The sequence below is a fragment of the Trachinotus anak genome, unplaced genomic scaffold, assembly GCF_046630095.1.
Source record: "Trachinotus anak isolate AG129_WGS33_773 ecotype Australia unplaced genomic scaffold, CSIRO_AGI_Tana_v1 ptg000010l, whole genome shotgun sequence".
NCBI lineage: Eukaryota > Metazoa > Chordata > Actinopteri > Carangiformes > Carangidae > Trachinotus > Trachinotus anak.
In genome coordinates this window covers 19916530-19937896 of record NW_027273861.1, presented here as the reverse complement: position 1 = coordinate 19937896, position 21367 = coordinate 19916530, and the positions used below count along the sequence as shown (strand labels likewise).

General features: G+C 38.1%; 1 protein-coding gene across 3 annotated transcripts; it reads right to left on the bottom strand.

The window, feature by feature from the left end:
* Positions 1 to 8709: 8709 nt before the first annotated feature.
* On the bottom strand, positions 8710 to 19882 carry LOC139625919 (uncharacterized). Of its 3 annotated transcripts, XR_011692042.1 has the most exons (6): positions 19452 to 19882; positions 18251 to 18571; positions 16682 to 16768; positions 16034 to 16186; positions 14571 to 14617; positions 8710 to 14482 (listed from the first exon to the last, which is right to left on the bottom strand). XR_011692042.1 is itself a non-coding variant. In XM_071485997.1 (5 exons), the coding sequence occupies exons 1-5, from the start codon at positions 19540 to 19542 to the stop codon at positions 14333 to 14335; spliced, it is 663 nt and encodes a 220-aa protein (XP_071342098.1). In that variant the 5' UTR covers positions 19543 to 19866; the 3' UTR covers positions 8711 to 14332. The 3 variants fall into 3 exon arrangements, 2 of the variants coding, with proteins under 2 accessions (XP_071342098.1, XP_071342097.1); XM_071485997.1 differs by lacking the exon at positions 16682 to 16768 and having other exon boundaries at positions 8711 to 14482; positions 16034 to 16087; positions 19452 to 19866; XM_071485996.1 differs by lacking the exon at positions 16682 to 16768 and having other exon boundaries at positions 8712 to 14482; positions 19452 to 19858.
* Positions 19883 to 21367: the final 1485 nt, after the last annotated feature.

Genomic DNA, 21367 nt, shown 5'->3' with positions numbered 1-21367 from the left:
ATAATAAGTAACAGATTTATAGCAAATAAATGGCCAGGATACCCTGTGTAAATACAGAGGGCATAGTCCTTGTCATCCATGCTTTTGAAGCACTCAGAGACCAATACACTGTAGTTACATACATAAAATAGAGGAAAATAGACCTGAGACATATAAATATTACTTTGGGTCACATTCACAGTGTAAGCAAAACACGTTAATCTGTCACACATATCGACATACAACCATTCACACACGGGCAATTTACAGTGACAAATGAACCGAACATGCGCGTCTTCAGACACCCAGAGGAAAACCACACAGACGGGAAGTCATTGACAGGCACATACGAACTCCACACAGGAAGAGGAAGCCAGAAACTTCTTGCTGCTGTTGACAGTGCTAACCACTGCAACGTCATGCCATCTTCATGTAATTACATTTTTTATTTGATATTAAGTTAAAGAAAGCACTGAATGGGGCTGCAGTGCTTGAGAGGATGGGAGAGGAGGGATTTCTCCACATTAGTGGGATAGTAGCACAGAAGTTGGTCCAAAAGACACAGGGGTCTTGATCTTACCAAAGAGCTCTGCTATGGAGAAGCCTCCTTCATGCAGCACAAAGCCGATGAGGCGGAGCCAGATTTGAGGCACATCTACAGCAATGTAGGCCGCATCCTCCAAGATCTCCTGCAGTCCTCTAAAGTTCCTCTCCAGACATGTCTTAAACTATGTAAAAAAATACCCCACTGATGAATATTTTGTTCAACATGGTTTTCCCCACATAAAAATTGAAGAAAAAATAAAATTAAAAAACTGGGGCTGTAAGCACATATATGCTTACTTCCTCATTGAAGGATCTGGATCAGGCCTTATGCCATGCCCACCACTACTGCTTGCGTTAGGTTGACAGGTGAGACAGCAGTGCCTATCAATATGATGGACAGAGGAAACTTCTCATGTTTGAGCCTCAGTCAGACCCAGACTCAGACAGACAGGTTTTGGTGACTGGTGAAAGAGTAGCGCTTATCAAGATGGTTAGAGTTAGGGGAGACGTTGGAGAGACTCCTCTACATGTTTGTGCCTCAGTCAGACCTAGACTCAGATGAGGAGTGTGTTGTGCACCAAAATCACCTGAAGAACGCCTGTCGGCTTGTAAGCCACCTTTGGTTTTCCCACACACGCACAAATGTCTGCTCATCGAGAGAGTGGACAAGAGAGACAGGGATTGATTTATGTTTCAGCGCTAAAGTTATGACTCAACACCCTGGGGGGCACCTTGGTGGCTCACCAGGTAGAGTGCGTACCATTAAGGTTTAGTCCTAACGACAGCGGCTGGTCGTTTTAATCTGACCCACAGCCCTTTGCTGCTTGTCATCCCTTCTCTCTCCCCAACTTTCCTGTCTCTCTTTCACTACAACAACACTAAAGGCATGAACAGCCTGAAAAAATAACTTAAAAAAAAAAAAAAGTTGTGACACAACACCCTGATCAGCCTACTGCATGCATTTCAAAGACCAACCAACAGGTCCAAAAACGTTTAACAGGAGAAGTAGAAAGAGTGGGACTCTTTTCTTTCTCCTCTGCCCTTTTCACCGTCATCAAGCTGCTTGAGTTGAAGTGACAATCCTCCGAGTGCTGAAAAGGTTCTAACTTTTTATCCTCTAAAGGTTTAGGCTGGTCAGCAGAGCTGGAGGCTGCATCCTACAATAGCAGAGCAGGTTCTTCTTTAGAGAATGCAGATGGATAACCAGCTGCTGGTTGGCGCTCTTTTAGCAGCAAATACGACCACATTACAATAATTAATTATCTAATCATCACCACACAAAGTCTAAAGACAACAAAATAATGGAACACATGGACAATGGCCAATTTGCAGCTATAAGTTCACCCTAGCATTTTCCTTAGTTAAAAGATTAAAAATGACTTTCTTTTCCACAGGCTGGTGAGTGTTGATGAGAACCTTTTGCAGTGGGAATAGCTAAATATAGATTTTTTTTGTAGCAGAGAACTTGACTCTCCTACCTTACCTGTTTTCCTCATTACGTGGAAATAATTGAGTTCTGCTTGTTATCTAAAACCAAACGAGCTGAATGCATTACAGGGAATAACTGCTATATATACAATAAATGTGTCCCACACTAAAATTGTTGTTCCCCAGTCCTCATTTAAATGGATATATTTCAGAGGAGAAGTTGGCAGTTGGAACATTGAGACGATATTGATTAAATGTCAGCATTGAAATGCTGAAAATGAGACGCTATAATGTTGATTCAATGGTTTGTTGTTCAACACATAAATTGTGACTAGTGCGGAAATATTGATTTAAAGTTGAATATTCAACTTCAACCTTATGCTAACCTGTCTGACCATGACTTTATGTTGAATTAACCACTTTTATTTTGAGAGTCTATCTGTTATAGACACCTGTTACAGGCAACCACGTACACCACAAAGGAAATCCTGTGCGTATGAAACGTAAGACAAAGTTGTGGTTTAGAGGAATCCAAGTTGAGAGCTTCCAGTTGGAGACAGTGAAGATTCAGAAGCATATGAAAGCTAGTTTGGTGATGGCGCTGCACTCATTTGTTTTGTATACATTAAGCTGAGAGTATTTCATACAAAATCCCCCCCTAACATTGTAGCGTTACAGCATCATCAGTGTGAAGTGGAATTCCATGGTAAAGATGAGGCATATGGCGTAGTCACTTGCTGTCAAACGGTCACTCATCCTTATTCGTTCATGGCACAAACATGTGAATGTACACAGGGACATCTAGTGGTAGGACTGGTAACATTACAAGCAGACAGGAAACAGTTGAAACTGATACTGAAATTGAAACGGAATGGAATAAACAGTGTACCCTCATGATGAAGTTAACTACAGGCTTTAAAATGAGAAGCTCATATTAACTCTAATAGTTTGAGTTGTAACCTCCACAAATTATTTAACACTCGTATTAACCTAGAAAGGAACAACCTGTTGGCTGACGCTGGATAACACGTCAAAATGAGACATCTTTAAGTGTAGAAAATCTTTCTGGTAACACGTATTTTAAAGGTGTGTAAACATGAAACCTCACATGAAAAAGATGTTGTTTATGCAAAAGTGACAGATATAATTCACTTTTAGTGAATTATGTCAGATGAGAAATATATCAACACAATGAGAAAACGTCTTTAGTAGTGAAATTTGTGTGGACACAATGGCAGTGAATCAGATTGCACAGTAGTATTTTATACAATATAGAGTCATAAAGTAATACAGTTTTATTCACCATTGAAAAAAATGGCACTATCATTATTATATATGTGTGTGAGTGACACTTTCCACAGCCCATGTATACCTGGCTGACCATACCAGGTATCTACACTTTAGCAAATAAAACATGCTGTGTCCAAATGACCTGGTCAGTTGATGCTAGCTAAGACAATGTAATTATTTGCTGTCTGTTTTTTTTTCTCCAATAGATATGAAGTGATATGAAGTAGAAAAGTTGAGGTTTTGTACAAGCACGATAAGAAATGCTAATGTGTTAGAAGTGCGTTAAGAGTTGTGAGAATGACATGTATGATGTGTGAATTGCATCAAAGCGATTGAGAAAGCTTTAACACACTTCATACTTATACGGGTAAATAAACTACACAAAAAAATTGTTTTTCCACCTTTTTTAAAATCTAGTTTCCTGTCTTTAATACACTGTAATATTTCTATGGTTCACTTTGTTAGATGTTGTACCACAGGTGGTCCAACAGATGGTAGGCAGAGAACTGCCTGAAACTGTGAATCTTAACTTTAGAGTGTCTGAGTCAGAATTATCATGTCATAGCTTTTTAAAACTGGAACATTATCAGCTATAGGAATCTCACCTTGGATTTAAATCAGGTGGTTAGAAAAACATGCCCTATAGGCTAGCTATATACTCTTCTTTCTGACAGACATTAAACAGTGAACACTTTGATGCCAAAACCTCAACTTTTATACTTCATATCACTTCATATCTATTGGAGAAAAAAAAACAGAGACAGCAAATAATTACATTGTCTTCGCTCTTGGTTGGTGATACGCAGAAATCTAATAGAATAAAGTGTCATCAACTGACCAGGTCATTTGGACACAGCATGTTTTATGCTAAACTATAGATACCTGGTATGGTCAGCCAGGTATACATGGGCTGTGGAAAGTGTCACTCACACACAAATATTATAATGATAGTGCCATTTTTTTCAATGGTGAAATTATAAAACTGTATTACTTTATGACTCTATACTGTATAAAATACTACTGTGTAATCTGATTGTCTAGGCCACACGTTATTATGGCTACTTATCTTTTTCAGTAACCTCCACCTAATCCTACTACCGTATATTAATGCAGCATCCCTGTGTCTGTCTTGTGGTTTTCAAGATAAAAATGGCTTATATGGCAAGCGCATCCTTTAGAGTAAATAAAATGTGGCGTTTTTGAGTATTGCAACTCATTGCCACCAGAGGGCAGTCCCAGCAGCAGTTTTGGCCAAAGGAGGAAGGCACCTCTTTGACTTTTGACTTGAGCAGTGTGGCCGATTCACTAAATTACAAAAGACTCCTCCTCAGATATACCTAACATGAAAACCTTTAATATGGAGTAAAATATTCACAGTTTTTGAGAGATCCCTTGAAACTGACATGACGTGCACAGTCTCGAAAAATGTGTTCAAGATCACTTGCTCATCCATCAGGAAAGTTAGGGCAGTGGTGTCAGGGTATGGAGATTGACCACTGAGCAATGAGACGTGGAAAAGTGGCTGTGTAGAAATAAGTTAGCTGTATGTGGAGAATAGACTAAAATATGTGGAAATAAAAATGTCTTTTGCAGGTTAAATTGTCCCTGCCGAGATTACACAGACTGCTTAATATCGTTTGAAGCTGAAACCCTAAAATTGTAATTTATCATTCCAGTTGTGTCTGAGTATCCAATATGTGACAGTCTGAGGGTTTATAAGCAGACAGGGAGTTTTTGGGCAGTATGTTTCTAAGCATTTATTTCATAATGAAAACTGCAAGGAACTGGAGGGAGTTATTATTCGTGCGTGTGCCTCCAGTGGACTGACCTCCATCACAACCAGGCAGAGACAGGAAAGCATTGGGGCAGGGAGGATGAAAGTATAGAGCAGCAGCATTAAATAATCAGTATTTGCTTGCTAAATAGTGGTTGTTCTACAAAATGACTGGGGAGTTGGCCCTTTAAAAGGACTGTTTGAGATCTTGAAAGGTTAGCCTGATAATTAGATAGAATTTCCATGTTATTTTCTTGTAATGTTCTCTCTCTGTTTGAAAAAAAGTGCAGATGTGGGCTGTGATTCAGTGTTGTGAAACGAGATGAAGAGCCGAATAACTAATGCAGATATGAAAGGGAAATGTATGATCTGAAAGTCAAGACTTCTGAGTGAAAGTCAGGAAAAACACCTCATACTATTACAAGTATGAGGTGTTTGTTGTGCTTTGTTTGCATGGTAGAGATGTACAGTATATTATTTGAAACAAAATGCTTGTAGTTAATAATGTTCCTTGATATCATCAAGGAATATTTAATATTAATAAATCTCCAGTATCATGTATAATATATTTCACAAATATATAATATGAGCAGAAATCCAACAGAATCATCATGGTAACTACACACTTCAATAACAAAACTGGGTATTTCATATTTGGGGGTAGGGAAATTGTGGTTAAAGTTCAGGCTGGAACAAATAATAATAATAATAATAATGAAAAACATTAATCTCTTCTCTGAATCTCTTCTCTAAATCTCTTATGGTCATTTTGTGCTGTGGGACTATAAATAAATGTTCTTATTGCACAATAATGTTTTGCTTCGTTGTAATGCAGTGGGTCCCACATTGATTCCACATGACCAAGGGGAAAACATAGAGTGAAACTAAAGTAAAATAAAACTAGTTTACTCATCAAACTCAGGTTTGAGTAAATTACATTGTTAACAGCTGCATTGCATTGGTTACTCAAATACAGCCATCATTAGTGGTATTGTAATTCTGCCTGTGCTTTCCCTGCAATGACAGGTCAAAATGTCTGCTGTCTGAATATGGTTCATGTGGTAGGCAGAAAGGAATAAGAGCACTCTGGTAGCAAGGTTAACAAGCAAGCAAGATACTGAATATTCAGACAGAAAAAGCTAGAAGAAGCCGGACAGACTTTTGCCAGTAAGAACAGTAAAAGAGCTTGCAAGTTTACTGTCAGTGCAGCAGGAGAAATGTGACAGTGTGAGCAAAGTTTAACTTGTAGTTTTCATTTGCACAACAGTAATGACAGACATGCATGAAAAGAAACATGCAGGTTATTGATAATGTTATTAAAAAAATATAAAATTCTACTCGGCATATTTTATTACTAATTCCTACCGTGCTGTGGACAATTGATAAAATTAAAAATTTTTCAGTTTTCAAAGTGAGATGGTTAACCACTTGATAAAATAATGTAACTGAAACTGGTAGCTAATCAGATAGGTTGAAAAGTAGCCTATGTCTTGTATCATTTGTACTTTAGGTGTCCGTGTGAACACTGTCTTAAGATGAAATAATATAATTTAGGAACAATGAGGGGAAAATTTGCTCAAAACAAATTTATTTTTGCTGACTTCAGAAACCCTCCCATTTTTAGATTTAGACCACAGCTCGCTGCTCTTCCTGCTGATGTCAAGTGGAAAACAGGATCTACGCTAATCTCACACCTACAGATCAACGGCTCTGCATTAACTGATTATTTGTCTTACACGCAAAAAGGGATTATTTATGCAACACTGCAGGTTTCACCCGAATGTGGGCTGTTTCAGCTGTTAATTCAATGTCTCACTAACAATGTATCTTGTAATTATAGATCCACTGAATACAACAGTGTACCTTTGGTAAAACAGAATAATAGTTATGATAATAAGAAAGGAAACTAACTCATGCAAAGTAATAAGAGGTAAAAGAAAAGTTTACAAGGTCACTATTAAAATAAGTTTTCACAACATCAATAGGCAACCAAGTGAGGGCAAAGCAGTAAAGCAGATGTAAAGAGGTCCAAGGCAAAGGCAGGCAATGGGCCATAAAGCAGACAGGAGCATAACGCAAACAGGCTGGATTGCTATGACAGAGTTACACAATAAATCAGTTATTTCAGATCTGGGGGTCAGGGTCCCCCAAGGGTTGCACTGATAAACCTGAGGTTTCACAAGATGATCAAAGGGATAAAATGACGAGAGGATTTATAAAATACAACATATACATTTTGTTACTCAAATACTGAATGCTTTCATGACTTCTGGCATCTAAAAAATATTGTGAGAAGAAAAATCCCTATTTAACCGAACTACTCACAAGTCTGTGTTCATATTGGAGGTAGCATAATTGTGAGTTTTGTAAATAGCCTTGACATTAACTTCCAAGAATTCCAAACTTCCAAAACCAGGCAGTCTAGCACTCTCAACACCAAATGTAAACAATCAATGTGGCTTACCAAGAGAAATAATTTTTTAAAGGTGTCAGCTACCTATGGCTAGTAAGCTGGCTAGTTTCTCCATCCAGCTAGTTAACTAGCTTGAAACTAGCTCTTAACAGCATCTTTAGGTCAGGAAAATGACTATACTGTCTTAAGTTTACTACTTACATCACAGTGTTAATCTCTATGTTCACTTTTACAGATGGTGTGATACTGTGTGACTTCAGTGCAGTGGTGTGTCATCAGGGTAAGCAAGGCAGGGGCTTGCCCAGTTGAAGCTAAAAATAGACATCAATTAGAACAATACTGAAGCTGAAGTGATATCTCTCCTTACATCTGATCTCAGAACAGCTTTCTGTCCCACAAAGGATCTGATGTCTGTTTCCATTTATCATGTAATTTACTGCCCACCTGTGGTGATAGCAGGGTATTGTCCTTGCAAGCTAAGTTGTGCCTATTTTTTCTGTCAGTTTCGTGAGTGTGACCGTGTCCCGTTGACAAAGGCTGGAACTTGGCAAGCGGAGAAGACAACTGTTTAATTAGGAGGTTTGCGCGTGTGCATTGAGGATAATCAGGGATCTGTCACTAGTAGTTAGCTACAGCCAAAGTGTGCGAGACAAACTGTCCTTGACTCAGCTTTTACTGTACTGAGATCAGTTATGATATTGCAAACATCTTGCACATGTGTGTGTCGAATTGTGTATCATCTCTGTGCATCATGTGCAGTAAGTTTGAGAAGTTTGAGGCTGAATATTGTGACAGGAGTAATGCAGCTCCTCTTAGGAACTAGCTCAGTAAATAGGTTGTGTGCGTAGAAAGAGGGAGAGAGAGAGAGAAAGAGAGAGAGAGAGAGAGAAAGCAGTGAGGCTGGCAACCTGAGCAGAGAGTTAGCTAGTTAGTTAGCAGTGTAGTTGTGAATGTAGCAGTGTAATGTAAATGTCTGAGTGTCTGTAAATAAATGTTACACCTCCTCAAGACCGAAGTTTCCACGTCTCAGTGCTTCAACAACAGTCCAGACAATGAGCCAGGAGTGGTTAGGATTCTGCATTGTCACTGGAGTGTGTCACTGTCTGTTAATGGTAAATACTTTGAAGATTACCATCGAAGCAATTTTAGATATTTTCCCTCTGTACTACACAATTGATGCGTTTACTGTCAGTTCAGAAGAATAATCCTAAACCTTGTTCAGGCAGGAAGAACAAAGGTGAAGATGTCCAGGCAGAGAGCAGCAAGATGCAGTAGAGAGACTTTCGACACAGGAAAGACAGGCCTCACAAATCATGAGACAGGACAAGACCTGAATTTATGAGAGATTTTATTTGCTACAGTCATGAAAAGGTATGTTTTACTCAGTTACATGTTTTGTGGTTAATGTAGTACACAGCTGAATCACTGAGTTAGGATTAGTAACCGCATGCTACTGCTTCAGAGATTCTTCTTCTTGGTGATGTTGGCATGCATGAAATTGATTCATATTTCCCACTTTGTTCTCTAACTATAGAGAGCCATTCCATCAAACTTGGTCAAGTCGAGGTTTGCAAATTTTCAAATCCCGAGTTGTCTGGAATGCAGCATAAGGCCATAACCTACTGTACGTTGAGGGGTCTCAGGTACACATAGCTTCCTTTAGAGGGGTCACAAACCCAGAGGGCACTGGGGAAGCACTGCAGTACACAGCCTGGTGGTGAACTGGCTAAAGGGCTGGTATACTGGGGAGCCTATGATAGAACGAGGAGCAAATGTGTAGATGTGTGTGGAGGGCGTGTGATGATAAAAGGCATGAAAACACTTCACAACAGAACAAATGGTGTAAAATGTCATGAATAGTCTGTTGATGTGATTGAGGTGTCCTCTGTGATCGTTACAAGTGAGATACATACATCAGAGCCCTCCTGGTAATACAATAACAGTGATAATGTGGTGTCATTCAGGGGAAATAAACACACTACATTTACAGTTAAGCATATTAAAATGATGGTGCATATGCACAGATATATTATCATCTAAAAGACTTCACCTGACCAAGTCATCACCTGAATTGTTTGTCGTTGTCTACACTGAAATGTTGCTAGGTTAGAAGATGCAACAGCTCAACGTCATCAACGTTATGAAAAAGCGAGGTTTGTTTATGAGAAACCTCGGCACAAGGAGGTGGGTGTTATGTTGTGCAAAGTGCAGACACATTATTTGCTTTTGACACTGCAACATGTGGAGCACAGCAGCAAACATGCTCACGACTATCAAAAGACAATGAAGTCCATCTTTACCTCAAAGAAGTGAGAGGCAGCAACAGTTTCACTTCAATGATTATCTTTAGGGTTCAGTTGACGCCTTCACTCCCACATATACTGAGCTGATACTTTGCTCTGAAAAATTCCCCTTCTGCTCAAAATCGAGTTTTGCTTGTTACATCACTTGGATGTTTGACCACCACTGAGCAGAATGATGTACTGATGAGGCCATTTTGAAGCCAGTCAAAATCCAGAATGCAACTTAAACATGTGTGACATGGAAACCTGATACCAGCAGCAAACATCTTATGTCCAGAAGTTCACATCAGTATTATTTACATATCCATAAATTTAGGCAGAAGGAGAGGATGTAATTTTAAGAAGTTTTAACAACGCTATTAAACTTTTTGTTGAAAAAAATAATGTATTCATAATTAAAATAGACTTTATTAAGTCTTCAAAAATATGTGGAGGCGATCTTGGTTAGTTGTTGCAAACAGATGTGTTTTTAGTACCTTACGCCAAAAATGAGTGCATTCAGTGAACAGTATTAATACCTACTTTGTAGGTACCATGTTGCTTTTCAACACTCTTCCATTTTGTAAAGCATAACATGGGAGTTCAGTAGAAACGTCTGATCTTTTCTCATCAACATAACAGAAGTATATATATATATTGCGAATTTAGTTAATAGTCAGTTAATTCAATGTAAAGTTTTTATTTTCACACCACTTCAGATATTATAAACGTGAGTTTATGAGTTGAATGATTCTTGAGAGTTCATTCAAATCATTGAATTGAGCTCCTAAAGAAACAGGACGATTCCAGCAGATTTCATGTTATGTATTGTTTGAAAGTTAAAACTCTCTAGAGAGTTTTCAGAAAACAGACTTTAGAGAAATTTGCTGTGTGTCTTTAGTACGTACTTGGTAAATCATGATTGTTTCATTTAATAAAAGAGAAAACTAAGCGAGCCATGATGAAGGTCAGTATCAAATTCAGTCCCTATCCCCATACACTTATATCAAAAGTTCCTCCTTTTGTTCTTCATTTGAGATAAAGAACTTACAGATTAACCAAACTGAATGGAAAAAGACATCTGTCTGATTGTCAGTGTGACTGAACGGCTGTCAATTCAACTCAATATCTTGTTTTCTCAAGTTTAGTTGACATAACTCAAATGGTTTAACACAAGACAATGTTCTGTTAACCATCTGTTTTTTTTTACTGCATATGCCGTTTTTGATGATCATAAGGTATTTTGTTTCCATTGTGAAGTGACTCAAAAAATACTAAATTGAAAGAAACAGATGGCTTTTCAGGGGTTTACCCTCTTCTGGCCACTCATTCCACTCATTAGCATGTCCATTACCATGAAATGAAACTTATGACATTTTTTTAGCAGTACTGACTGAAAGTAAGAAAATTAATCTAGATCAATGTATACAAGCTACCAAGAGCCACACTACAACAGGGCCGCCTCCAGCCTTCTTGGGGGCATGTGGCAAAATTGAAAGTACTTACTGTGCAGACTTCACACTGTTCAGATCAAAGTGTCATGCCATGTCAAGCTGAATGCTGAATTAGCATTTGTGGCCTTGGAAAGACATCACATCACAAAGGGTACACATAAAAACAAATGGTGTGGTTATCAGCAATTCATATAAGCCAACTCCACTGATGCACTAAAATGAACTCTTGCATGAGAAGAACCCCTCATGTATGGTGTATCAGTGCTGCATGACTTAACGGTAATGAAGGTGCCTTGCCTAAACGTTTAAACAACTACTACATGGGAAAATAAAGAAAAGCAGAAACCCAGGTGCACACTGGCAAAGGCTAAAGTGATATATAATAGATTACCTTCAGGGAACAATCTTACCAATCTGAGCATGCAGCTATACTTTTTTACAACTAAAACACACTGTGACGCATGCGCAGTGCATGTTATCTCATCTGATATAATACCTTAAACATCCTCCGCCATTAGTTAGAGCACATGAACCAACACTGATGAACACACGATTATTTACACATAAAATAGTTTATTATTTTGACATTCTTCATATAATAACATGTGCTTTTCAGGGAGTAACTGTGCAGTAACGTGAAATAACAGCACCTGTCTGGACAAGAAACTAGGTAGCTTGGTGGATTTTTTCTATTTTACCACCAAGATTTTCAGAGCAGAGAATAACCGTCAGTCTTTGTTTGGTTGCATGCCATTGTGACCATCTATCTGAAAAAACACTGTCAAAATTTGCTGGCTTAGTCGTCCCCCCGAGTAATAACCAACATGCAAGATGAGTAAATAACCTGCTTTTCTGTCACAGGCAGATATGTTTCTATTTTTCAATTAATTTGTCTGACAAATCTATGAAATCATCACTAGTTTAAAAGAGAACTTCAGATGCCATGCAGTGGAAAATGGCACTGAGATAGTGTCAGATTGTTGTGTGTGTAAAACGAGTGAGTGGTTGGAAAAATCACATCTGTGATCTGTGAGTATACAGTACTGTTGAGCTAGCAACAGATCTTTATCTACAAACAACATTTCACCATGTCCCTGTTTCAGTTCACTGGTGATTCTTAGTTTTGTTTATTTTAAAAAACAAATAGGAAAGTTGATGAGTCAAAACTGTGATGAATGCATTGACAAAAAGCAAAATATTGAGAGAAGATTTGGGAAGATGCTACACCTCCTCACTAAACTCAGATATGTCACACCTAAATGTCAACACTGGGGTCAAAATTTAATCTCAGGAGGAAAGTTGACGCAAAAACCGATACATTTTCATTTCGGAAATAAATATCAATGAGATCTAAAGACTGAACACTTATCGGTCATCCTCGGTCATCCACAACCTCAGAAGTATAGATAAAAAAAAATTGTGACATTATCTACAGGCAACTTTAGATTTACTGTGGCTTAAAGGAGCTATTTGTAAATTTGGCTATTGCTACATAGCAACAGCTGTTTACCTACCAGTCTAGAGGAAAAGTTCACTCCTTTACTCGCCAAGATCTGTCCCCAGCAATGTAAAGCAACCCCCTTTTTGCTTCTATTTCTATCACTTCTTTTCTTTTACTTAAATTACCAAGCTAGCCAGCTAGCTCCGGCCCGGCCAACCCATCGCCTTACTTTCTGATTGTAGCCTCCAGGCTGCCCTGAGGAAGTAGCGCTGCTCAGAGAACTTATCATAACCACTTGCATTGGAAATACAACAATGGCTGAAGCTGTTGGCCAAACTGAGTAAGCAGCTGTTAATGCTAACATTAGCTATGTAGCAATATGTTAATATATAAATTGAAAGCAGCTAAAAGTATGTGCTTTCATTTTTGGAATATATATATCAGAAAGGCTAAGTAATTTTTTTTTAAACATAGCACCGTTGGTTTTAGGAACTGTTCCTCAAACAGGAATAAATAGTGCACTTTTGGGGGACTATTTTCATCATTATCAGTAAATGTGTGTTAATACACATTTGATGCGTATTCAAAGCAGCAGGATGGTGTATGTGGGATCATCTAAAATAAACTATAGTGCCCATTTCCATGGTAATGACTTAACATGTCGTGCCTAGCAGTCTCACATCAGTTCACATCCAGTTACACAAAATGTAATCTATTGATTTCCTTTACATGGACATCAGTCATTTTTTCCACACAATCAGATATTTTTGTGACAGAAAAATATCAGATTTTAGTGACTACAGCATTATTACACTTTGTAAAGGTTACACATGGTTAAGGTTAGGGAAAAGAAATGATCTGTTTTAAAACAGAAAAAGTTCACAGTGAATTTAGAGGCGATGTGTTTAATTATGATGAACCAAAACCACAATCTTTCGCTAACCTTAGCCAAAAGATCAAACTCTGGATGCGAATCCAGGCCTCTGGTGTGAAAGTTGTGCACTTTCTACACCCACCATTAACCCCTACCTGCTTCCTGTCCCCTTCTCAGACATTAATGAATGTAGTGCTTCATTCATTAAAAAAACATTGCTTCCATCTCTTTTCTGCCCCCCTCCCTCCTCCCTCCCTCTGTACCTGTTCCTGGGCATAAACTGATGTGAGACTGCACTGGACTGCAGTGTGGCACTGTGGCTCATTAATGTGTGTTTATTAGATTTTGGACAATAGAGCTCTACAGCACAGACGATATAAGACATCTGTTACATGGTAAATACCTGTTAGTAGGATCTGTTCGTTGGTGGTTTTGGTCTTTTTATGGCATTTGTTAACATTAACAAAACTTCCCTTGAAACAAATAAACTGCAAACGATACCAAACCAAATCAATCAATAGGTTTGTTACTGTGACACTGTGTGTGGTGGCTTGTGGTTTGCAACAGCAACTGTCAACATGCAACCTTGTGACCACCAAAAACAAAGTGAGACCGACATGCTTATGACCCATGCAGAAGACTGACACTCACATCAAGTGTTAAGTTTTCGTCCCCCTCGAAACTGTATTGTTTGTAATTTACTGCAGAAACTCACGGGCTGGGAGGGGTCATAACTCTATTACAAAAACAGTATTAATCACCAACAAGAAATATATTTTTAGATTATATATACAGTCTATAAGTCATCTGGAAAACCTTTACTCAAACCAAAAAAGACATTCAGCTATGGGTCACACTCTCTTCTCTGGTAGATAGTTGACAGCTGCGTACTCTGTATCATTTAGATTCATCTCCAGAACTGCAGAAGGTCTTTTAGGGAAGTCCAAGACGCTGTAAACCAATGAGGGAGGAGGCACCCTATTGGCTTCCTGAACTGTTTCCTGCAAAGACAGTTAGCATGAAGCTGAAGAATTTCTGCGGAAGTTTTAATATTTACTGATTTGCACTGAACGATGGGAGTGTTCTTACTTGTACTGTGGGATTAGAGTTTTCTTGCTGTGGTTGTCGTTGCTTATCTGTACAAAAAGAGAAACAGATGAAACATAGTCAGTCAGGCAAGTAATCAGTAATCATTATTGATGTAATTTCCGGAGTCTTGTCATCAGAGTGAGCGTGTATTCATGTACAAATACATCTGTTGATACCTACGGCTATCTGTTGACCTGTGACATAGCTGGAGATGCTGCACAGAAGCACTGGGTTAACAGTGCACTGTTGTTTGTCCAGCACATGAATAGTTGCAGCATGAAACTGCCAGGCTAGCTGTTTTCCCCAACTCAAGCTCCATTTGTAATGCACAGACATGAGTGTGGTAAAGATTGTCTTATCCCACTCTCAGCAAAAATGCAAACCAGCAAGTTTATTAGTACATTAGTCATTGCACAGTTAAAAGGCTTAATGGGCAAAACTGCAGAAGCTGAATGATAAACATTTTTGTGTTGAATTATACAGGTTTATCAGATTAAGATGGATTTTTTAAAAAAAACAAATAGTGGTTATTTTGAACCAGGCTGATTAATTCTACTATAGTTTAAGTCTGACTTTTCTTTTACTTTTAGGTCTGATCTGCATCACTTGCATAAGCTTGTAAAAAAAACTATCCTTTATCATGTGGCAGTACAAATACGATAGACATGATGCAGAAGAGTACAGATTATCTCCAGCATCTGTCGGTTTGCTGAGTTGTGATCTTTTCTCTGTTGAACCGTCATAGCCCTGTTTTGTGGACAACTTTGGACCAGGTTAGCGCAACGTGATACAGGAATGCACAGTCAGCAAAAGCCTGCATTTGTATACACGTACGGGAAATCATCAAAAGTGGTTTCTGAGGTTACAGGGGCTGTCAGATATTTCAGGGCGGCAATGTTCCTACACAAAGTAGGCCAGAGGGGTTTGTCTCTGAGTGAAAGCACACTCATAATAGTGAACAAATATTGCAAGCATTTTTTTTCCACACACCCCTAGTGATAGTAGGCGCATCTACATTTGTATGCTCTGAGGGAGGACTTCTTTTCAAAAGCAGTGAATCATCACATGTATCCCGAGGATGTGAAACTGCAATCTGGTTTGCATTTTTGAGCATCTAACCACACAACTGCACATTTTTTCCACAGAATAACAAAAAATCTTCTCATCTTCACTGTATTCACTTGAAAGAAATTTGTTGAAAATACAACTGGACTGTTGCTGGGTTTAGATACCTAACATATATCAAAGCTTGGATTTTATTTCGCTAGTTTATCAGGTCAAACATTAACATTATGTTTTTGATTTTAAGAAATCATCTAACACTTCTGTGCAGACTTAAATTACAAGCAACCAACCAGGAGTCAAGGGTCATAGCCTGATGAAAGTCAGAACACAATCTCACTAAATTATCAGTTGTAGCAGACAAGTAAAACAACACAAAACAGAAGATTAAGTTGCCCTACCTTTGGTTCTCATAAGACACCAGATCAAACAGAGAAGCGTTGCAGCCAGCAGCACTACAGGTAAAACCACAAGGACAATGACGATGTGAAAGGAAAAGAAACTGGAACTTCCACTGTATTCGTTTATTGTGATGTTAGTCGGCAATGGAGGAACTGTAGGAGTTAAAAGGAAAATATGAAAATATACAGTCATGTCTCGACAAAAAAATGCTATTTTTTTGTGCCTATAACAGGTGTCAAATGTTCAAATGAAACATTGTTGTGTGACTACATTCTTCCTGTCCAATTAGACTAACACAGTACAATGACTTTTTTTTTATTTGAATCAGATATAAAGCAGGCAGTAAAGTTGAGGCACAGACACTTTCTCTTTTTTGACAGACAACCTTTGAAGCAGACATGTGAGCCATTACCCATTACTGAAACTAACACTGTGGAGTGACAAACAGTATCTCAAACGTGCGTCAATGAGAGTCTGCAGCAGCGTTAAGTGCTCATTATTCTGTATTTTGATTATTGTCAACAAATTCCACGAAAAGCAAAGCCTCTCAGTACTTTCAGACTTTCCTTTCCCATTCCTTTCTCCTGAAGATGTAAATCATTAAAAAGGGTGACAAAAAATACACACTGTAGTCTTAGTTAGCTCACCTTCATTGGAATGAAGGAAGAGGTCGCCCAGTGCAACATTGTGTTACATTCTTGTGTTTTCAATAGTTTTTGGACACCAGTGGAAGTCTATGACATCAAGTGAGATTAACATCAGACTTCACCTTTAGTATTTCCTGTTATGATCATTTCACTGTTGTTTTTTTAATGGTATGAAAAATTTCTGCCTTACCCTTAACATTTTCTGGCAGACTCATGTTTCAAACAGGTATCTTATTTCAAAACCATAACCCACACTGTGGTTTTTGACCATGTCAGCAGCATAGATGGCAATGTTTGGTGGTCAGTCAGTCCACCAGTCACCCAGTCCAAACTGAAATATCTCAACGACTACTGGACAGATTGCCATATATAGATGGATATCCATGATGCAGAGAAACTGTCTCCTAATAACTCAGGAGGTTAACATTGATGGTTCTGAGTGAAAACCACAACATTCCCAATCTAGACATTCCCATCAGACTCAGCTGTAAATTTTATCATGTTAACACACTAAACTAAAATGATTAACATGACAAACATTATGCCTGCCTAAATTCAGGAACATATGTCGATGTTAGAATTTAACTCAAAGCACCACTCTAGTCTTCAAATATTACTCAAACAGGAGTGAACAACATTTCTTTGGAATTATTTAAACTAATCAATACATTATTGATGCTCTAGCTGCTAAAGAAACTATAGTTTCCACAAAGATATATACAATATGATATGAGGTAATTATACATTTGTCTACTGTCACAATCTTGCCATACACTTTATACTTTGATGTCTATCCTTTTAATATTTCTGGCAGACATTTATGGTCAATGTAGTAAATGCATTATTGAGTAGGACTCTTTAATTGCAATTTTTTTTCTATATACATTTTTGCATGAACGTAACGGCATACATTTGTCAAGTATTTAATTTGACCCATGAACTAAATAAAAATACATATAGTGTAAAAGTGGATTACATCCGTATCGCCAGTCCTTCGTGCCCAACAGTGTTGGTCATTGATGTGTTTTTTAATAGTGTCTGGACAACAATGGAGTTCTATGGCACAGAGAAATAAGCTATATCAGGCTTTTGTAATACAGGAAATAATACTTGGCGGGATCTATTTGTTGATGGTTTTGGTCTTTTTGTTGAATTTGCTGACAATAAAAATGAAAAATGATCAACCTTTAAAAGATACTGGCATAATCTGGTGATTCATCGCAGATTCGGTCAATATTTACTCGGTAAATGAAACAAACAATACACTGTTGAGAAGGGGCCATTTCTTTCTGTTTACATAAAAATTGGTGCATGAAGCCTAGTTGTGTAAACTGCAGTAAATGAGAACATGGTTGTTCATCTGAAATACTTAGAAAATTTAGTTAACATTTCATTTTTAATGCGTATCTACTGGCTATAATAAAAACGCAATGTTTATGGTTACAAAAGGTTAATCGTCTTACGCTGCACACTCCACAGACTAACAAAATGTCCTTCCTTCATATTTAGATATTTATACGGATGTCATTTCTTGTAAGTGTAGCCTATAATCATAAAGTCTGACTTTACCTGTGCTGCTTCTGTTCTCCTCTTGGACGATCAGCTGCACCTTATTACTTTCAGTGATGAATCCTGAGACGAACAAACTGGCCCAGTAAATTTCACTGTGATTTAGTCTGAGGTTTGTAATGTGGTATAGAACAGTATTCTTAGGGTAAATGTCCAAAACACCTTCTCCTGACCAAACTTTGTTATTTAACTCAGCAATCTTTCTTTGGCCTGTTATATAAATTGCAAAATGACTATCGGGATGAAGGACAGTGCCATTGAACCTAAATTTAAGGGTGACGTTGCTGCCGAGGGTCCCGGTGACCTCAGCTTGGCTGGAGCCTGTGTGAAGAAAAAACAATGTGCATGAATGGGCGGATGCAAGGATTACTATGTCATACATCCATACATTCCAGGGAATATGAACTATACATGATCAAAATTAAAGCTATTTTCTTAAACAACCCCTGGCAACCTGTGAAGCGTGTTCAAAGACACAACAAAACTTGGGCTCAACTTCACCGAGTAGCATCAATATGTTTTCACTGCATGTGAGTGTATATGTCGAGGACGTCAGCATCAGATTCTTTTTATTTTATGTGTAAGTAGTATGTCCACAAAACAAACAAACTCTTGGCTCAGAATAACACTGTGTGTACTGTGTATCACAATTGTTAGTAGTGCCACTAACTGAGTATCCTATCTGTCTTAAAAGCATACGTTTTATGATCCAGAAGTTGTTTGAAAACTTAAGGACATAATTTAAACTCTGAACATTTTTCCATGGAAAGCATTGGCATTTAAAAAAAATCAAAACTGGTGAATTTATTGTAATCAAACGATTTCACTCAAGATTAGAGTTGCCTTAAGGTATGCGATAGTTTTGTTAGGAACATGTCAGGCTACACATTACTTTACTAGCATTTGTCTTAAAATTTGTGCACAATGTGTTCATTTTAATAGCTATTTTTAGCAACAGCAAAACAACAACCACCAAAGTCAAACCAAGACGACAGTACATCAGAAACGAAAAGATTGTGGCACAGCAGCATAACTGTTTGGTATCATCAGCGGAATAATAAGACATGTTATGAAGACGGGCACCATGATTCAAAAACAATAAAGAAGACAAACAAAAATAAGGTTTAAAAAGAAGTTCAAATCGACGTCTTGTAGGTCAAAACTTCTCACAGATTTGTCAGTGATGATGAAGGCAGCTTACCTTTGAAAATCATGTGAGCTGCGGCAATCAAAATTAACCCAGCAGACTTTGTGCCGATGTTGTCAACCATGGTAGAAGAAATGTGTTGCATTCAGGCCTGGCGAGATGGCCCTTGAGTCTTTGATCTTGCTGGTTTTTATGAGCTGCCTTGTTGTGTTGGCTCCTCTAGTTTTATTTTTCTCGTCAAGTAGCAGTTTGTGTGCCTGCCAGGAGGAAACTGTAGACAGGAACTTGCACAAAGACCGATTTATCTACCTACAGTATCACAAGCGCCTCCTGTAACGGAAGACTTGAAAGAGGTTCATGGACATGTGGTGCAGACTCTGAGGAACTCAGCTGAAGAAGGTTGTCACTCACATGATGCAGGAAGAGCAAATACTTTCCTTCATATTTTGTGGAAGAATTTGCAGAAATGTTACCCACAGAAAACCACCCCTAAGCTTACTGTACAGTGGTCTTGGGATTGAATTTTTGCTGACAGTCAACTTTTGTAAATAGTTTTTGTTTTCCTAAAATAGAAGTTGCTGAGTTTGAGCTGCTCTTTAACCAGTAAACTGTAATGTACCAATACAGTTAATGGTTGTATCCTGTTATTTTCTCAAGGGTTTAGTTCACTTGAACTGCAAAAGAAAACCCACGCTTTTTTCTATTTTTGACATGTAAATAGTTTCACTTTTGTCTACTAAGGTTTTGAGATCTCAGTCTCTGGAGTTTTGCAAAGTGAACAGGCTTTTATTATTGCTCCTCAAGGTCAAGTCTGGTCTAACATAACATTAAAAAGCCATTAGAAAACTACTACTCAGCAACAGCTTGTCCTCTGAGAGAGTGTCCTTGTTACTATAGATAATCCACAGACATCAAATTAAACCAAAGAAATGGTCACAACGACAACTGTTGACAGCAACAGAGTTCATGTTTCAGTTGTTTTATTCATTTTCTTCAACTTGTTTCCTCACATTGACCTTCGTCTACAGTGTGACTCAAGTAGTCATTCTTAATATGAGCAAAACACAAATACACAAATTCTGAGACATTCCTGTTTTGTGTTAACCGTTACTGAAGCAAAAAAGGAGACAGTTGTCAAGATAGCTACTTCTGTCAGCTTCACTGTAGGTGTGACTGTGAGTGTGAATGACTGCCAGTGTCAGTCCTGTGATAGACTGGCAACCAGTCGAGTGTGAGCTGAAACGCTGGTGTAGATAATGGGAGAGCAACATAAGGTGGACACTGTTTATGCAGGTTGTTCCCTCTCAGATGCCAGAGGTCAGGCAGCATCATGTTATCAGATGTTATCTGATTTTTTTTTCTTTTGTTTTACATGTTTGCCATTGCAGACAAGTCCGTCAAGTCGGACATGGAAAGTGCATTTACAGAGAAATACTCAGCTGGGAATATGTTTCTGCCAGGAAATGGGAAGAAAAAAGGGGAAAGGGTGCAGATCAAATCCTCTTTTTTGTCAAACTGCATTTATATCTTTTAAAAGCTTATTTTGTTGATGCTGTTTTTTCAATATCAACTTTCGGTCATCTGTATTGTGGACAACTAAGTTCCTGAATTACGGAAAGCAAAACTGTTGACGGAGCAGAGAGCTTTGAGTATTCCAAATAGCTTACAGACAGATTTTTACATTTATTTTGTTAACTGTCTTATTTTCAACTGTCTTAAACAAAAACAAAAAGCAATCAGCCCAAAGTTTAGACTGTTAATATTACCTTCAGCTATTAATATGCTTTAGTCTAAATGGGTAGAGATCAGCCACACATACAGACACAGACAGCAACACTCTAACCACAGAAGAGGAAGTTGGGGGCTTTGAAGTAATGACTTGATTTTAAGGTAAAACACTGTCAGTTGTTGGTGGGATTGTTTAGTTTCAGTGGTTGATGGAGGTGGTCGTTTTCTTTTCGCTGCTGTTC